The 17,888-nt window shown below is 50.1% G+C and overlaps 2 protein-coding genes across 2 annotated transcripts; both read left to right on the top strand.

Annotated features, from left to right (window-relative positions):
• On the top strand, nt 3,209–4,486 carry LOC8080699 (putative cyclin-dependent kinase F-2). The gene has a single exon (XM_002462836.1). It carries the CDS (start codon nt 3,209–3,211, stop codon nt 4,484–4,486), a length of 1,278 nt encoding a protein of 425 aa, XP_002462881.1.
• LOC8080698 (putative cyclin-dependent kinase F-2) lies at nt 11,401–12,678 on the top strand. Its single transcript, XM_002462835.1, has one exon. The coding sequence runs from the start codon at nt 11,401–11,403 to the stop codon at nt 12,676–12,678; it is 1,278 nt and encodes a 425-aa protein (XP_002462880.1).

Here is a 17,888-nt window from a genome sequence, read left to right as displayed (position 1 = left end):
AGTCCCCGAGCGTAGCTTGTTGACTGGGCCAAACTCCTGAAAAATAAATATAGAGAATAGATAGTACATAATGTATAAATAAACTCTAAACAAAAATTCAGCACTGAGATAAGTTTTAGATTTTTTGTTGTAAAATTAGGACAAGTAGTTAATTCATCCTAGAGCTTGTACCAAGTCTGGTCTGGCCAACAATCAGCATGAGGTGCGGAACCTAGGCACGCGTAGGATTGCCAGCCTCGCCAGAGAGCTACTGCCGACCACCCGGAACACAGAGGACGGATCTCATGCACGTGTAGGGAGGAGTCGAAGACAGTGCCGGCTCTGGAAAACTCGTGTAGGAGAAAAAACTAGTGGGCTAACCAAAATGTTGTTTTTGAAGGATAATAAAAAATATTATGCTAAAAATAAATAAAATATTAGAAGTGTACTTATCTTTGGACGAAAGTCTGGTCGGTGGCGATAAAATTGATTGGCCCTCGAGCTTTTTGACTTGTTGTCATGACGGTGGTCGTGGTTGTCGTAGCGCCGTTCTTCGCGATGATTATTATTGCAACTGGTGGTCAGAGCAAGTAGGCCAAACAACTTGGTCGATAGCCCGAGCAGGTCGGTGTCGTCGATCTGCCTCCCTTTGTAGCAGGGAAGCGGGTGACGTGTTGTCGGCGTGGTCGGAGACGTTGCTGGAGTAGTCGGAGTCGTAGCCAGCGTGGTTGGAGCCGTGGCCGACGTCGATGAAGAAGTGATGGGCGCAGATCGGATCTACGCCTTCTCTGTGGTTGTGGCGGTGAAGCTGTTGAAGCCGACGGTGAACGTGAAGCCACCCGTCATGGCCGCGAAGTCAGGGATGATGGTCATCTTGATAGTCTGGGAAGCTGTACGCACACCCCCTACCTGGCGTGCCTCTGTCGACGAAAGCTAGTCGGCAGTCTACATTGGAGTATACCCACGGTAGTAGTTTATCGGCAGACAGGTGCGCAAGCTACGAACTTGATGGTGACTCAAGACACAGACAAAGATTTTATCCAGGTTCGGCCGCCGTGTGGGCGTAATACCTACGTCTTGCGTCTGATTGTATTGTTGTGTATCAAATTGAATTGTCTAAGGGGGGGTCCCTTGCCTCTCTTTATATAGTACAGAGGGCAGGATTACAAATATGGAAACTAATCCTAGTCGGTTACAATTGCCATAGATAACACGATATCAATTTCTATTCTAACCGACTAGAATTCTACTTGATCTCCACGTCTTGTTTCCTTGTGTGAAACTCTGAGTAGTTGGATCAATCCTTAAACTGTCTCGTAATGGGCCAAATCTCCTGGCCCAAATCTAACCGTAAGGGTATAGCGGTTTATACCCCCACAGGCGCCGCTCGCTATGCAACCCTCCGCACTGGCCTCGCACACTCGCCGTGCAGCCCTCCCCGAAGCTCCATTGTGTCGCCCCTGTCGTGCTCACTATACCGGCGCGCACTCACCCAGGATGCGCTCATGTTCGTGGACAACGAAGGTGCGAATGGCGGCGAGGCATAGAATGGCAGTAGTGGCCTGGAGGCGCAGCGCAACAAGGTTGGAACAATGCAGAGCACGGTGCCGGATGGCTGCAGCGGCACGACGCTTCGTGTGCTGTAGGACTTGGCCGCGATGGGGGCGCGAGGTGCGTGAGGGCGGCGGGCGGTGGCAACGGTGGGTCGGTGGCCCAGCGTGGGAGACTCAACATGAAAAGATCAGGGAAGTTTTTTTAGCCGTCGGATGTTCATTCGACGTCGGATACACACCCGAAAGTTAAGACGTGACTTGCAGGAGCAACGTTACCGAATCCAAGTCCGGAAAATGACTGTTTTGCCTCTATTTTTTTTTCATGTGTATGATTTTCCTAACAGATTTTTAACAGTGCCATTTTTTGACATATAATATATTTTGAAAATATTTTTTTACACAGATAATTGTTGAATTATGACACAATTTTTGGACACTGTGCTACACATGAAAAAGAGGGTTAGAAGAGTCTTTTTCCATCCAAGTTAATGGAGGTCAGATCTAACGACAAAGCTATCTGGGGATCCAAAAATAAAGTCCGTGTAATATTGGAGAACTTTTATCTTTCAGTGCTAAAATGAAGAATTGAATAATTTTTTGTTGCTAAAAAAAGGAATTTTCTTTTACGATTGTGTCTCTTTAGTCCTCAACTCTTTGTTTTTGATGTTTGGGTCCTAAATATTTATACATCACACACAATTAGTATACCATGTTAGCTTTATACATGGGTTGACGCGCAAGTTTGGGACCTAAAAAACATTATTGCATAAGTTTAGGATCGAGTATCAAAACTTAAGAATTAAGGACATGAGTGACACCATTGTTTAAGTTTACGAACCATTCGTGAATTTTGCGCCAAAGCTAGGGTCAAGCAAAATCAGATGCGATATTCTTTCGTAAATGGCTGCCTTTGAGAATTTTTTTTCTGTGTGATTGCCAATTTGTTATTAATGTCTTATTTGACATTACACATCAGCAGTTGTACTGTTGGAGATTTATCATCTCTAATTCTTGACTCCTCTCAACTATTGGAGATGAGACCAATGATCCGAAGTAAATGCCCTTATTGTGCAGACAATGGGCAGAAATTGACCGTTTGCCGATAAAATTGATGACTACAACAACGACTTTGTGGTGACAATCATCAAAATCTTCAAGGGTAATATAAGATCTCGACCGAAAATTATTTGATTTAGCTGGTAATTTTATCTTAACTAAAAACAAACAGAATTGCATCTAAAGAATTGTTGTACTTACACATGAGAGAGAGAGAGAGAGAGAGAGACGGTGGCGGCGGCAAGGAATGTAGTTATACTTATACCACGAGGTCCAAATTCATTTTAACAACCATGCGTTGAAATCTTTACAATGGAATTACCATTAGAATACGGCTCCTAATATCAGCTCCATTTCCGACTCGGAAGATTAGTCAACCGGCAGGCAGCAGCTCCATTGTCATGTGCAAGTCCGACGGAACGAGCAAGACAAGACTAGACTACGTGCGGCGGATTTCCGAGTCCGGTCGCCAATCGATTGCAAGCAGAAGGAGCGGGTTCCTTCGTTTTCCTCCATATAAACCCCCCGAGTCTCCCCTCCGGCGATCACCAAGCATCGCCTCGACCGTACGTTCGCCGTGTCAACCGCCACGCAAGCTGAGACCGTCGCCAGCTCGCTCCATGGCCAACCCAGACACCACGCAGATAACCTCCGTCGCCACGCGCGTCGCGGCGCTCTGCGACGTCATCCAAGAACACCGCCGCACCGGGAAGGCGATCAGCGGCAGGCGAGCCGCAGCCATCTCCGCGATGATCGACGACGTCGCCGCCACCGCCGCCGAGGGTAGGCCCAGGGCCTACAGGCGGAAGCGGCGCATGGCCAACGCCCGCGGGTACAAGCAGGAGGGGCGCAGGGTCGGCGAGGGCGAGCGCGGCGTCGTCGTCAGGGCACGCCACCGCGGCACGGGCCAGGCCGTCGCCGTCAAGTCCCTCCACCGCAGGAGCGGCGGGAGCCGCGCCTCCGACGTCCTGCGCGAGGCCTGCTTCACGGCGGCAGGCGGTGGCCACCCCTCGCTGGTCGCGTTCCGCACCGTGGCGCGCGCGCCGGGCACCACGGACTACTCCATCGTCATGGACCTGCACGTCGGGCCGAGCCTCAGGGCCGTCATGGCAGACCGCGACGGGCGGCCGTTCACGGAGGCCGAGGCGCGCCGTGTCATGCGGCAGCTGCTGGCCGGCGCCGAGGCGATGCACCGGCACGGCGTCGTCCACCGAGACATCAAGCCCGAGAACATCCGCGTGGGCGCCGGCGCCGTCAACGTCAAGATCTGCAACTACGGGGTGGCCAAGTCCGTGGCCGAGAAGGACCCGCCGCAGGCCTTCGCCGGAACCATGGCGTACATGGCGCCGGAGGTGCTGGTGAAGAACGCCGACCACGACACGCTCGCGGACGTCTGGTCGCTCGGCTGCGTCATGGTGGAGATCCTCACCGGCAAGCTACCGTTCGTAGTCGCGGCGAAGGACGAGGACGACGAGGCCAGTCAGCTGTTCAAGATCTTCGACGTGCTCGGCGTGCCGTGCAAGAGGGTGTGGGAGGCCCTCAAGCCCCAGGTACATGACGACAAGGTGCAGGTGTGGCGAGCGCGGCAGCTGCGAGCCGGTCACGGCAGCCGCCGCCGCAACCGCCTGCGAGAGCTGGTCTCGGAGGAGATCCTGTCCGGGGACGGGTTCCAGGTCCTGAAAGGGCTCCTGACTTGTGATCCCGAGAAGCGGCTGACGGCGGCCGCCGCGCTCCGGTGCCCGTGGTTCACCGACAACGTTGACGACGATGCTGTTGCTTCGGAGAGGACGACCGCGGTCACCATGATCGCTGCCGTGGCCAGCAAACCGTGGTCACTGGCCACGTCATTCGTTAGGCGTGCTCTAGGATTGCTGCAGGGATTGTCCTGTGAATGTTAATGAGAAGTATACATTCGCTGCTGTCGTCGATGTTTTTTTAACAAAAAAAATATATATTTTATCGACGCGGCTCTTCTATATTGCAAGATAAGCCAAATTTATATATCAAATATAAATGTGCCTTCCATTAGCTAATGGCTGTGCTTTCCTGTCAACCCAATGCATAAAAATTTACCAACACAAACGATTTCTAATTTTCTATAGCCCTGAACTTCGGCCATCGGACCAGTCTATATCCCACATCCAATGGACCCTTTTCTTCTTAACCCAATCTTCTACAGTACACATATATACTCCTAACTTCGTGGGCCACGCGAAATGAAATTTGAAATCACAGCAATGAAACGTTCAAGAGCTGAAGTTCAATGGAGATTGCAACTTGCAATTGCACGACCATGTCCCATAGGGCCATTTTTTTTAACTAGGGCCGTTGTTTTTAGATAGAGGGTATTTTTGTTTTTAAATGACGGAGCTGTGGAAGTGGAAGGGCGACATGAAGCTGGGGCCGGGCGGCATGAGGAGGGCTTTATGCACAAGGAAAGGGATGGGAAACATAAATTAGTGCAAAAATCAACAGATCCTAACTTACATGGAGGTATCATCTAGATTTTTTATTAATTTTAAATGAAGAAAATCCTTATTTAGTACTAAGGCCTTGTTTAGTTCACCCTAAAAACTAAAAAGTTTGCAAGATTCCCGTCACATCGAATCTTGTGGACATGCATAAAACATTAAATATAGATGAAAACCAAAACTAATTGCACAGTTTGTCTGTAAATCGCGAGACAAATTTTTTGACCCTAGTTAGGCCTTGTTTAGTTCACCCAAAAAACCAAAAACTTTTCAAGATTTTCCGTCACATCGAAGCTTTCAGCACATGCATGAAGCATTAAATATAGATGAAAAAAACTAATTGCACAGTTTACCTATAATTTGCGAGATAAATCTTATGAGCCTAGTTACTCTATGATTGGACAATGTTTGTCAAATACAAATAAAAATACTACAGTAGCGTTTCCCAAAAATTTTTGGCAACTAAACAAGGCTGTCCATGATTAGATAATATTTGGCACAAACAAATGAAAGTGTTACGGTGGCAAAAAAAAAACTTTCATTTCGGCAACTGAACAAGGCCTAAATTTTCCTGATACAACATTATCTTTATTTGTTTTCTTCAAATAGCACTTTTTTAGATATGACCTCTAACGCCGTTAACTTGGTGGGAAAATGAGGATACAGATTTAGTGACTTTCCTTCGTAAAGTCACGTTGTAACTTTCCCTATGATATCCATCGTCCAATTAAGATCCAAGGAGGGAGATCGATTCAAGGCGTGGAATTGCTTCTTCTTCCACACGATGGTCCTTCGCAGGGCCGCAGCACGGGATTGAAGCCTTGAAAGCTTCATTCGTTGCACTGTGCTTCCACGGCATCTCCTCGCACAGGAGCACGGCCCATGATGGCGCAGTGGTCAAGCTGGCCTAGGTGGCAGGATGCCCCACCAGTGCAGGGCCGCAGCCCGCAGGATGTCAAGGAACGCGAGCACGCTGTAGGAGCAGAGCAGAGCATGAAATCGCAATCTGCCACACCGTAGGTCTCTTGCAACTCGTTTCCATCTGCGCCTCCCTGGAGGGATCGGAAGTCCCACGCTGAGGCAACCGCGCTGGTGCCCCACTCGCCGTGCTGAACTTCGCACCAGCCGCGCATGCTCGCCGCATCCCGTGCCCGCGACGGCCAGCCGCTTGCCGGCGCCCTGTGCCCAGGTCAGCTGGCTGCCCACCACGCCGCCCTCCGTGCTGGGCGTGCACGCGCACGGCGCTGGCCACGCGCGTCGCCCCGCCGCCCTCCGCGATGGTGGCGTGCGATCGTCGTATCCCATGTCCGCAACGGACGCCGCTCGCCGTGCCGACCTTCTACCACCTGCGCACAGTCGCTGCCTCCTGTGACCACGACGCTGGCCGCTCGCTACGCCACCATCCGCGTTGCACACAGCGTTGGCCGCGACCTCGCCACGCCAGCCGCGCACCTTCGTCACGTCGCCCTCCGCGATGGCGGCGCGTGCTCACCGCATCCCATGTCCGCGACGGGCGTTGTCGACGAAAGCTAGTCGGGGTATACCCACGGTAGTAGTTTATCGGCAGAGAGATGCGCAAGCTACAAACTTGATGGTGACGCAAGACACAGACAAGGATGATTTTATCCAGGTTCGGGCGCTGTGTGGGCGTAATACCTACGTCCTGCGTCTGATTGTATTGCTGTGTGTCGAATTGAATTGTCTAAGGGGGATCCCTTGTCTCTCTTTATATAGTCTAGAGAGCAGAGTTACAGATCTGTAAACTAATCCTAGTCAGTTACAATTGTCATAGATAACACTATATCAATTCCTATTCTAACCGACTAGAATTCTACTTGATCTTCACGTCTTGTTTCCTTGTGCAAAACTCTGAGTAGTTGGATCAAGCCTTGAACTATCTCGTAATGTGCCAAATCTCCTGGCCCCAAGTCTAGCCGTAAGGGTATAGGGGTTTATACCTCCACAGCTAGTCCCCGAGCTCCATGTATTGTGATGTAACACGCCGTCTTGAACTTCTTCGACCAGTGAGGCTTGAAATCTTCGATCAGCATGAAAGTCGTCCAAACAGTTGCAACGGTATTTTAACCAACTCAAAAGACAGTTGATCAACATCGACATCGAAGAAGCAGGTTGTTCGAAGAATGCATGATGCTCTTAATAAAAAAATTCTTTCCTGATGAAGTGTGCCCACTTTACTTTTCTAAAAAGTATAGACCTTAAAAAGTAAGCATATTCACCATAAGGTGAAGTGTGTCCACTTAGTCTCCGAGTCTGGTAGTAGGTGACGTAGGCACGTGGTGCCAGAGTCTAAAAAGAAAAATCCACGTAGAAATTCTGATATTGAGATGCATCGCCACATGCATCGTACCGATGTAGTCTCCGAGCTTGCTGGAAGGCGAAGTACGAGCCTTGTAGCAAGGTCTAAAAAATTAAAATTATCCAGTCCAATTCATATGTAACTGAGAAATTCAATCCACAAGCTGTGGTCGGAGAGTAATCGAAGCAAGTCCCGAGCACAGCGCAGGGAGTGATTGATGAGTCCCCGAGCATGGTTGAGAATGTAATCGTGCTCGGTGGTCAGCACAGTCCCTGAGCACGGCATAAAGACTGGTCGACTAGTCCCTGAGCATGGTTGGGAACGTAAACGTGTTCGGTGGTCGGCACAGTCCCCGAGCATGGCGTAGGGACTGGTGGACAAGTCTCCGAGCGTGGTTGGAAACGTAAACGTGCTCGGTGATCGGCACAGTCTTCGAGCACACCGACAGCGTAGAGACTAATCGACAAATCCCCGAGCGTGGATGGGAACGTAAACGTGCTCGGTGGTCAGAGCAGTCCCCGAACATAGCATAGGGAAAAGTCGATGAGTCCCCGAGCGTAGCTTGTTGACTGGGCCAAACTCCTGAAAAATAAATATAGAGAATAGATAGTACATAATGTATAAATAAACTCTAAACAAAAATTCAGCACTGAGATAAGTTTTAGATTTTTTGTTGTAAAATTAGGACAAGTAGTTAATTCATCCTAGAGCTTGTACCAAGTCTGGTCTGGCCAACAATCAGCATGAGGTGCGGAACCTAGGCACGCGTAGGATTGCCAGCCTCGCCAGAGAGCTACTGCCGACCACCCGGAACACAGAGGACGGATCTCATGCACGTGTAGGGAGGAGTCGAAGACAGTGCCGGCTCTGGAAAACTCGTGTAGGAGAAAAAACTAGTGGGCTAACCAAAATGTTGTTTTTGAAGGATAATAAAAAATATTAGGTCTGGCCAACAATCAGCATGAGGTGCGGAACCTAGGCACGCGTAGGATTGCCAGCCTCGCTAGAGAGCTACTGCCGACCACCCGGAACACAGAGGACGGATCTCATGCACGTGTAGGGAGGAGTCGAAGACAGTGCCGGCTCTGGAAAACTCGTGTAGGAGAAAAAACTAGTGGGCTAACCAAAATGTTGTTTTTGAAGGATAATAAAAAATATTATGCTAAAAATAAATAAAATATTAGAAGTGTACTTATCTTTGGACGAAAGTCTGGTCGGTGGCGATAAAATTGATTGGCCCTCGAGCTTTTTGACTTGTTGTCATGACGGTGGTCGTGGTTGTCGTAGCGCCGTTCTTCGCGATGATTATTATTGCGACTGGTGGTCAGAGCAAGTAGGCCAAACAACTTGGTCGATAGCCCGAGCAGGTCGGTGTCGTCGATCTGCCTCCCTTTGTAGCAGGGAAGCGGGTGACGTGTTGTCGGCGTGGTCGGAGACGTTGCTGGAGTAGTCGGAGTCGTAGCCAGCGTGGTTGGAGCCGTGGCCGACGTCGATGAAGAAGTGATGGGCGCAGATCGGATCTACGCCTTCTCTGTGGTTGTGGCGGTGAAGCTGTTGAAGCCGACGGTGAACGTGAAGCCACCCGTCATGGCCGCGAAGTCAGGGATGATGGTCATCTTGATAGTCTGGGAAGCTGTACGCACACCCCCTACCTGGCGTGCCTCTGTCGACGAAAGCTAGTCGGCAGTCTACATTGGAGTATACCCACGGTAGTAGTTTATCGGCAGACAGGTGCGCAAGCTACGAACTTGATGGTGACTCAAGACACAGACAAAGATTTTATCCAGGTTCGGCCGCCGTGTGGGCGTAATACCTACGTCTTGCGTCTGATTGTATTGTTGTGTATCAAATTGAATTGTCTAAGGGGGGGTCCCTTGCCTCTCTTTATATAGTACAGAGGGCAGGATTACAAATATGGAAACTAATCCTAGTCGGTTACAATTGCCATAGATAACACGATATCAATTTCTATTCTAACCGACTAGAATTCTACTTGATCTCCACGTCTTGTTTCCTTGTGTGAAACTCTGAGTAGTTGGATCAATCCTTAAACTGTCTCGTAATGGGCCAAATCTCCTGGCCCAAATCTAGCCGTAAGGGTATAGGGGTTTATACCCCCACAGGCGCCGCTCGCTATGCAACCCTCCGCACTGGCCTCGCACACTCGCCGTGCAGCCCTCCCCGAAGCTCCATTGTGTCGCCCCTGTCGTGCTCACTATACCGGCGCGCACTCACCCAGGATGCGCTCATGTTCGTGGACAACGAAGGTGCGAATGGCGGCGAGGCATAGAATGGAAGTAGTGGCCTGGAGGCGCAGCGCAACAAGGTTGGAACAATGCAGAGCACGGTGCCGGATGGCTGCAGCGGCACGGCGCTTCGTGTGCTGTAGGACTTGGCCGCGATGGGGGCGCGAGGTGCGTGAGGGCGGCGGGCGGTGGCAACGGTGGGTCGGTGGCCCAGCGTGGGAGACTCAACATGAAAAGATCAGGGAAGTTTTTTTAGCCGTCGGATGTTCATTCGACGTCGGATACACACCCGAAAGTTAAGACGTGACTTGCTGGAGCAACGTTACCGAATCCAAGTCCGGAAAATGACTGTTTTGCCTCTATTTTTTTTCATGTGTATGATTTTCCTAACAGATTTTTAACAGTGCCATTTTTTTACATTGAATATATTTTGAAAATATTTTTTTACACAGATAATTGTTCAATTATGACACAATTTTTGGACACTGTGCTACACATGAAAAAGAGGGTTAGAAGAGTCTTTTTCCATCCAAGTTAATGGAGGTCAGATCTAACGACAAAGCTATCTGGGGATCCAAAAATAAAGTCCGTGTAATATTGGAGAACTTTTATCTTTCAGTGCTAAAAAAATGAAGAATTGAATAATTTTTTGTTGCTAAAAAAAGGAATTTTCTTTTACGATTGTGTCCCTTTAGTCCTCAACTCTTTGTTTTTGATGTTTGGGTCCTAAATATTTATACATCACACACAATTAGTATACCATGTTAGCTTTATACATGGGTTGACGCGCAAGTTTGGGACCTAAAAAACATTATTGCATAAGTTTAGGATCGAGTATCAAAACTTAAGAATTAAGGACATGAGTGACACCATTGTTTAAGTTTACGAACCATTCGTGAATTTTGCGCCAAAGCTAGGGTCAAGCAAAATCAGATGCGATATTCTTTCGTAAATGGCTGGCTTTGAGAATTTTTTTTCTGTGTGATTGCCAATTTGTTATTAATGTCTTATTTGACATTACACATCAGCAGTTGTACTGTTGGAGATTTATCATCTCTAATTCTTGACTCCTCTCAACTATTGGAGATGAGACCAATGATCCGAAGTAAATGCCCTTATTGTGCAGACAATGGGCAGAAATTGACCGTTTGCCGATAAAATTGATGACTACAACAACGACTTTGTGGTGACAATCATCAAAATCTTCAAGGGTAATATAAGATCTCGACCGAAAATTATTTGATTTAGCTGGTAATTTTATCTTAACTAAAAACAAACAGAATTGCATCTAAAGAATTGTTGTACTTACACATGAGAGAGAGAGAGAGAGAGAGAGAGAGAGAGAGAGAGAGAGAGAGAGAGAGAGAGAGAGAGAGAGAGAGAGAGACGGTGGCGGCGGCAAGGAATGTAGTTATACTTATACCACGAGGTCCAAATTCATTTTAACAACCATGCGTTGAAATCTTTACAATGGAATTACCATTAGAATACGGCTCCTAATATCAGCTCCATTTCCGACTCGGAAGATTAGTCAACCGGCAGGCAGCAGCTCCATTGTCATGTGCAAGTCCGACGGAACGAGCAAGACAAGACTAGACTACGTGCGGCGGATTTCCGAGTCCGGTCGCCAATCGATTGCAAGCAGAAGGAGCGGGTTCCTTCGTTTTCCTCCATATAAACCCCCCGAGTCTCCCCTCCGGCGATCACCAAGCATCGCCTCGACCGTACGTTCGCCGTGTCAACCGCCACGCAAGCTGAGACCGTCGCCAGCTCGCTCCATGGCCAACCCAGACACCACGCAGATAACCTCCGTCGCCACGCGCGTCGCGGCGCTCTGCGACGTCATCCAAGAACACCGCCGCACCGGGAAGGCGATCAGCGGCAGGCGAGCCGCAGCCATCTCCGCGATGATCGACGACGTCGCCGCCACCGCCGCCGAGGGTAGGCCCAGGGCCTACAGGCGGAAGCGGCGCATGGCCAACGCCCGCGGGTACAAGCAGGAGGGGCGCAGGGTCGGCGAGGGCGAGCGCGGCGTCGTCGTCAGGGCACGCCACCGCGGCACGGGCCAGGCCGTCGCCGTCAAGTCCCTCCACCGCAGGAGCGGCGGGAGCCGCGCCTCCGACGTCCTGCGCGAGGCCTGCTTCACGGCGGCAGGCGGTGGCCACCCCTCGCTGGTCGCGTTCCGCACCGTGGCGCGCGCGCCGGGCACCACGGACTACTCCATCGTCATGGACCTGCACGTCGGGCCGAGCCTCAGGGCCGTCATGGCAGACCGCGACGGGCGGCCGTTCACGGAGGCCGAGGCGCGCCGTGTCATGCGGCAGCTGCTGGCCGGCGCCGAGGCGATGCACCGGCACGGCGTCGTCCACCGAGACATCAAGCCCGAGAACATCCGCGTGGGCGCCGGCGCCGTCAACGTCAAGATCTGCAACTACGGGGTGGCCAAGTCCGTGGCCGAGAAGGACCCGCCGCAGGCCTTCGCCGGAACCATGGCGTACATGGCGCCGGAGGTGCTGGTGAAGAACGCCGACCACGACACGCTCGCGGACGTCTGGTCGCTCGGCTGCGTCATGGTGGAGATCCTCACCGGCAAGCTACCGTTCGTAGTCGCGGCGAAGGACGAGGACGACGAGGCCAGTCAGCTGTTCAAGATCTTCGACGTGCTCGGCGTGCCGTGCAAGAGGGTGTGGGAGGCCCTCAAGCCCCAGGTACATGACGACAAGGTGCAGGTGTGGCGAGCGCGGCAGCTGCGAGCCGGTCACGGCAGCCGCCGCCGCAACCGCCTGCGAGAGCTGGTCTCGGAGGAGATCCTGTCCGGGGACGGGTTCCAGGTCCTGAAAGGGCTCCTGACTTGTGATCCCGAGAAGCGGCTGACGGCGGCCGCCGCGCTCCGGTGCCCGTGGTTCACCGACAACGTTGACGACGATGCTGTTGCTTCGGAGAGGACGACCGCGGTCACCATGATCGCTGCCGTGGCCAGCAAACCGTGGTCACTGGCCACGTCATTCGTTAGGCGTGCTCTAGGATTGCTGCAGGGATTGTCCTGTGAATGTTAATGAGAAGTATACATTCGCTGCTGTCATCGATGTTTTTTTAACAAAAAAATATATATTTTATCGACGCGGCTCTTCTATATTGCAAGATAAGCCAAATTTATATATCAAATATAAATGTGCCTTCCATTAGCTAATGGCTGTGCTTTCCTGTCAACCCAATGCATAAAAATTTACCAACACAAACGATTTCTAATTTTCTATAGCCCTGAACTTCGGCCATCGGACCAGTCTATATCCCACATCCAATGGACCCTTTTCTTCTTAACCCAATCTTCTACAGTACACATATATACTCCTAACTTCATGGGCCACGCGAAATGAAATTTGAAAGCAGAGCAATGAAACGTTCAAGAGCTGAAGTTCAATGGAGATTGCAACTTGCAATTGCACGACCATGTCCCATAGGGCCATTTTTTTAGGGACTAGGGCCGTTGTTTTTAGATAGAGGGTATTTTTGTTTTTAAATGACGGAGCTGTGGAAGTGGAAGGGCGACATGAAGCTGGGGCCGGGCGGCATGAGGAGGGCTTTATGCACAAGGAAAGGGATGGGAAACATAAATTAGTGCAAAAATCAACAGATCCTAACTTACATGGAGGTATCATCTAGATTTTTTATTAATTTTAAATGAAGAAAATCATTATTTAGTACTAAGGCCTTGTTTAGTTCACCCTAAAAACTAAAAAGTTTGCAAGATTCCCGTCACATCGAATCTTGTGGACATGCATAAAACATTAAATATAGATGAAAACCAAAACTAATTGCACAATTTGTCTGTAAATCGCGAGACAAATTTTTTGACCCTAGTTAGGCCTTGTTTAGTTCACCCAAAAAACCAAAAACTTTTCAAGATTTTCCGTCACATCGAAGCTTTCAGCACATGCATGAAGCATTAAATATAGATGAAAAAAACTAATTGCACAGTTTACCTATAATTTGCGAGATAAATCTTATGAGCCTAGTTACTCTATGATTGGACAATGTTTGTCAAATACAAATAAAAATACTACAGTAGCGTTTCCCAAAAATTTTTGGCAACTAAACAAGGCTGTCCATGATTAGATAATATTTGGCACAAACAAATGAAAGTGTTACGGTGGCAAAAAAAAAACTTTCATTTCGGCAACTGAACAAGGCCTAAATTTTCCTGATACGACATTATCTTTATTTGTTTTCTTCAAATAGCACTTTTTTAGATATGACCTCTAACGCCGTTAACTTGGTGGGAAAATGAGGATACAGATTTAGTGACTTTCCTTCGTAAAGTCACGTTGTAACTTTCCCTATGATATCCATCGTCCAATTAAGATCCAAGGAGGGAGATCGATTCAAGGCGTGGAATTGCTTCTTCTTCCACACGATGGTCCTTCGCAGGGCCGCAGCACTGGATTGAAGCCTTGAAAGCTTCATTCGTTGCACTGTGCTTCCACGGCATCTCCTCGCACAGGAGCACGGCCCATGATGGCGCAGTGGTCAAGCTGGCCTAGGTGGCAGGATGCCCCACCAGTGCAGGGCCGCAGCCCGCAGGATGTCAAGGAACGCGAGCACGCTGTAGGAGCAGAGCAGAGCATGAAATCGCAATCTGCCACACCGTAGGTCTCTTGCAACTCGTTTCCATCTGCGCCTCCCTGGAGGGATCGGAAGTCCCACGCTGAGGCAACCGCGCTGGTGCCCCACTCGCCGTGCTGAACTTCGCACCAGCCACGCATGCTCGCCGCATCCCGTGCCCGCGACGGCCAGCCGCTTGCCGGCGCCCTGTGCCCAGGTCAGCTGGCTGCCCACCACGCCGCCCTCCGTGCTGGGCGTGCACGCGCACGGCGCTGGCCACGCGCGTCGCCCCGCCGCCCTCCGCGATGGTGGCGTGCGATCGTCGTATCCCATGTCCGCAACGGACGCCGCTCGCCGTGCCGACCTTCTACCACCTGCGCACAGTCGCTGCCTCCTGTGACCACGACGCTGGCCGCTCGCTACGCCACCATCCGCGTTGCACACAGCGTTGGCCGCGACCTCGCCACGCCAGCCGCGCACCTTCGTCACGTCGCCCTCCGCGATGGCGGCGCGTGCTCACCGCATCCCATGTCCGCGACGGGCGTTGTCGACGAAAGCTAGTCGGGGTATACCCACGGTAGTAGTTTATCGGCAGAGAGATGCGCAAGCTACAAACTTGATGGTGACGCAAGACACAGACAAGGATGATTTTATCCAGGTTCGGGCGCTGTGTGGGCGTAATACCTACGTCCTGCGTCTGATTGTATTGCTGTGTGTCGAATTGAATTGTCTAAGGGGGATCCCTTGTCTCTCTTTATATAGTCCAGAGAGCAGAGTTACAGATCTGTAAACTAATCCTAGTCAGTTACAATTGTCATAGATAACACTATATCAATTCCTATTCTAACCGACTAGAATTCTACTTGATCTTCACGTCTTGTTTCCTTGTGCAAAACTCTGAGTAGTTGGATCAAGCCTTGAACTATCTCGTAATGTGCCAAATCTCCTGGCCCCAAGTCTAGCCGTAAGGGTATAGGGGTTTATACCTCCACAGCTAGTCCCCGAGCTCCATGTATTGTGATGTAACACGCCGTCTTGAACTTCTTCGACCAGTGAGGCTTGAAATCTTCGATCAGCATGAAAGTCGTCCAAACAGTTGCAACGGTATTTTAACCAACTCAAAAGACAGTTGATCAACATCGACATCGAAGAAGCAGGTTGTTCGAAGAATGCATGATGCTCTTAATAAAAAAATTCTTTCCTGATGAAGTGTGCCCACTTTACTTTTCTAAAAAGTATAGACCTTAAAAAGTAAGCATATTCACCATAAGGTGAAGTGTGTCCACTTAGTCTCCGAGTCTGGTAGTAGGTGACGTAGGCACGTGGTGCCAGAGTCTAAAAAGAAAAATCCACGTAGAAATTCTGATATTGAGATGCATCGCCACATGCATCGTACCGATGTAGTCTCCGAGCTTGCTGGAAGGCGAAGTACGAGCCTTGTAGCAAGGTCTAAAAAATTAAAATTATCCAGTCCAATTCATATGTAACTGAGAAATTCAATCCACAAGCTGTGGTCGGAGAGTAATCGAAGCAAGTCCCGAGCACAGCGCAGGGAGTGATTGATGAGTCCCCGAGCATGGTTGAGAATGTAATCGTGCTCGGTGGTCAGCACAGTCCCTGAGCACGGCATAAAGACTGGTCGACTAGTCCCTGAGCATGGTTGGGAACGTAAACGTGTTCGGTGGTCGGCACAGTCCCCGAGCATGGCGTAGGGACTGGTGGACAAGTCTCCGAGCGTGGTTGGAAACGTAAACGTGCTCGGTGATCGGCACAGTCTTCGAGCACACCGACAGCGTAGAGACTAATCGACAAATCCCCGAGCGTGGATGGGAACGTAAACGTGCTCGGTGGTCAGAGCAGTCCCCGAACATAGCATAGGGAAAAGTCGATGAGTCCCCGAGCGTAGCTTGTTGACTGGGCCAAACTCCTGAAAAATAAATATAGAGAATAGATAGTACATAATGTATAAATAAACTCTAAACAAAAATTCAGCACTGAGATAAGTTTTAGATTTTTTGTTGTAAAATTAGGACAAGTAGTTAATTCATCCTAGAGCTTGTACCAAGTCTGGTCTGGCCAACAATCAGCATGAGGTGCGGAACCTAGGCACGCGTAGGATTGCCAGCCTCGCCAGAGAGCTACTGCCGACCACCCGGAACACAGAGGACGGATCTCATGCACGTGTAGGGAGGAGTCGAAGACAGTGCCGGCTCTGGAAAACTCGTGTAGGAGAAAAAACTAGTGGGCTAACCAAAATGTTGTTTTTGAAGGATAATAAAAAATATTAGGTCTGGCCAACAATCAGCATGAGGTGCGGAACCTAGGCACGCGTAGGATTGCCAGCCTCGCTAGAGAGCTACTGCCGACCACCCGGAACACAGAGGACGGATCTCATGCACGTGTAGGGAGGAGTCGAAGACAGTGCCGGCTCTGGAAAACTCGTGTAGGAGAAAAAACTAGTGGGCTAACCAAAATGTTGTTTTTGAAGGATAATAAAAAATATTATGCTAAAAATAAATAAAATATTAGAAGTGTACTTATCTTTGGACGAAAGTCTGGTCGGTGGCGATAAAATTGATTGGCCCTCGAGCTTTTTGACTTGTTGTCATGACGGTGGTCGTGGTTGTCGTAGCGCCGTTCTTCGCGATGATTATTATTGCGACTGGTGGTCAGAGCAAGTAGGCCAAACAACTTGGTCGATAGCCCGAGCAGGTCGGTGTCGTCGATCTGCCTCCCTTTGTAGCAGGGAAGCGGGTGACGTGTTGTCGGCGTGGTCGGAGACGTTGCTGGAGTAGTCGGAGTCGTAGCCAGCGTGGTTGGAGCCGTGGCCGACGTCGATGAAGAAGTGATGGGCGCAGATCGGATCTACGCCTTCTCTGTGGTTGTGGCGGTGAAGTTGTTGAAGCCGACGGTGAACGTGAAGCCACCCGTCATGGCCGCGAAGTCAGGGATGATGGTCATCTTGATAGTCTGGGAAGCTGTACGCACACCCCCTACCTGGCGTGCCTCTGTCGACGAAAGCTAGTCGGCAGTCTACATTGGAGTATACCCACGGTAGTAGTTTATCGGCAGACAGGTGCGCAAGCTACGAACTTGATGGTGACTCAAGACACAGACAAAGATTTTATCCAGGTTCGGCCGCCGTGTGGGCGTAATACCTACGTCTTGCGTCTGATTGTATTGTTGTGTATCAAATTGAATTGTCTAAGGGGGGGTCCCTTGCCTCTCTTTATATAGTACAGAGGGCAGGATTACAAATATGGAAACTAATCCTAGTCGGTTACAATTGCCATAGATAACACGATATCAATTTCTATTCTAACCGACTAGAATTCTACTTGATCTCCACGTCTTGTTTCCTTGTGTGAAACTCTGAGTAGTTGGATCAATCCTTAAACTGTCTCGTAATGGGCCAAATCTCCTGGCCCAAATCTAGCCGTAAGGGTATAGGGGTTTATACCCCCACAGGCGCCGCTCGCTATGCAACCCTCCGCACTGGCCTCGCACACTCGCCGTGCAGCCCTCCCCGAAGCTCCATTGTGTCGCCCCTGTCGTGCTCACTATACCGGCGCGCACTCACCCAGGATGCGCTCATGTTCGTGGACAACGAAGGTGCGAATGGCGGCGAGGCATAGAATGGAAGTAGTGGCCTGGAGGCGCAGCG

Source organism: Sorghum bicolor, chromosome 2 (assembly GCF_000003195.3).
Source record: "Sorghum bicolor cultivar BTx623 chromosome 2, Sorghum_bicolor_NCBIv3, whole genome shotgun sequence".
NCBI classification, from domain to species: domain Eukaryota; kingdom Viridiplantae; phylum Streptophyta; class Magnoliopsida; order Poales; family Poaceae; genus Sorghum; species Sorghum bicolor.
Note: the sequence above shows the minus strand (reverse complement) of the source record. Positions and strands in the feature narration are given on the sequence as shown.

Bases quoted from the DNA above. Each gene is read 5' to 3' on its own strand.
- LOC8080698 (XM_002462835.1), top strand. From the start codon at position 11,401: ATGGCCAACCCAGACACCACGCAGATAACCTCCGTCGCCACGCGCGTC.
- LOC8080699 (XM_002462836.1), top strand. From the start codon at position 3,209: ATGGCCAACCCAGACACCACGCAGATAACCTCCGTCGCCACGCGCGTC.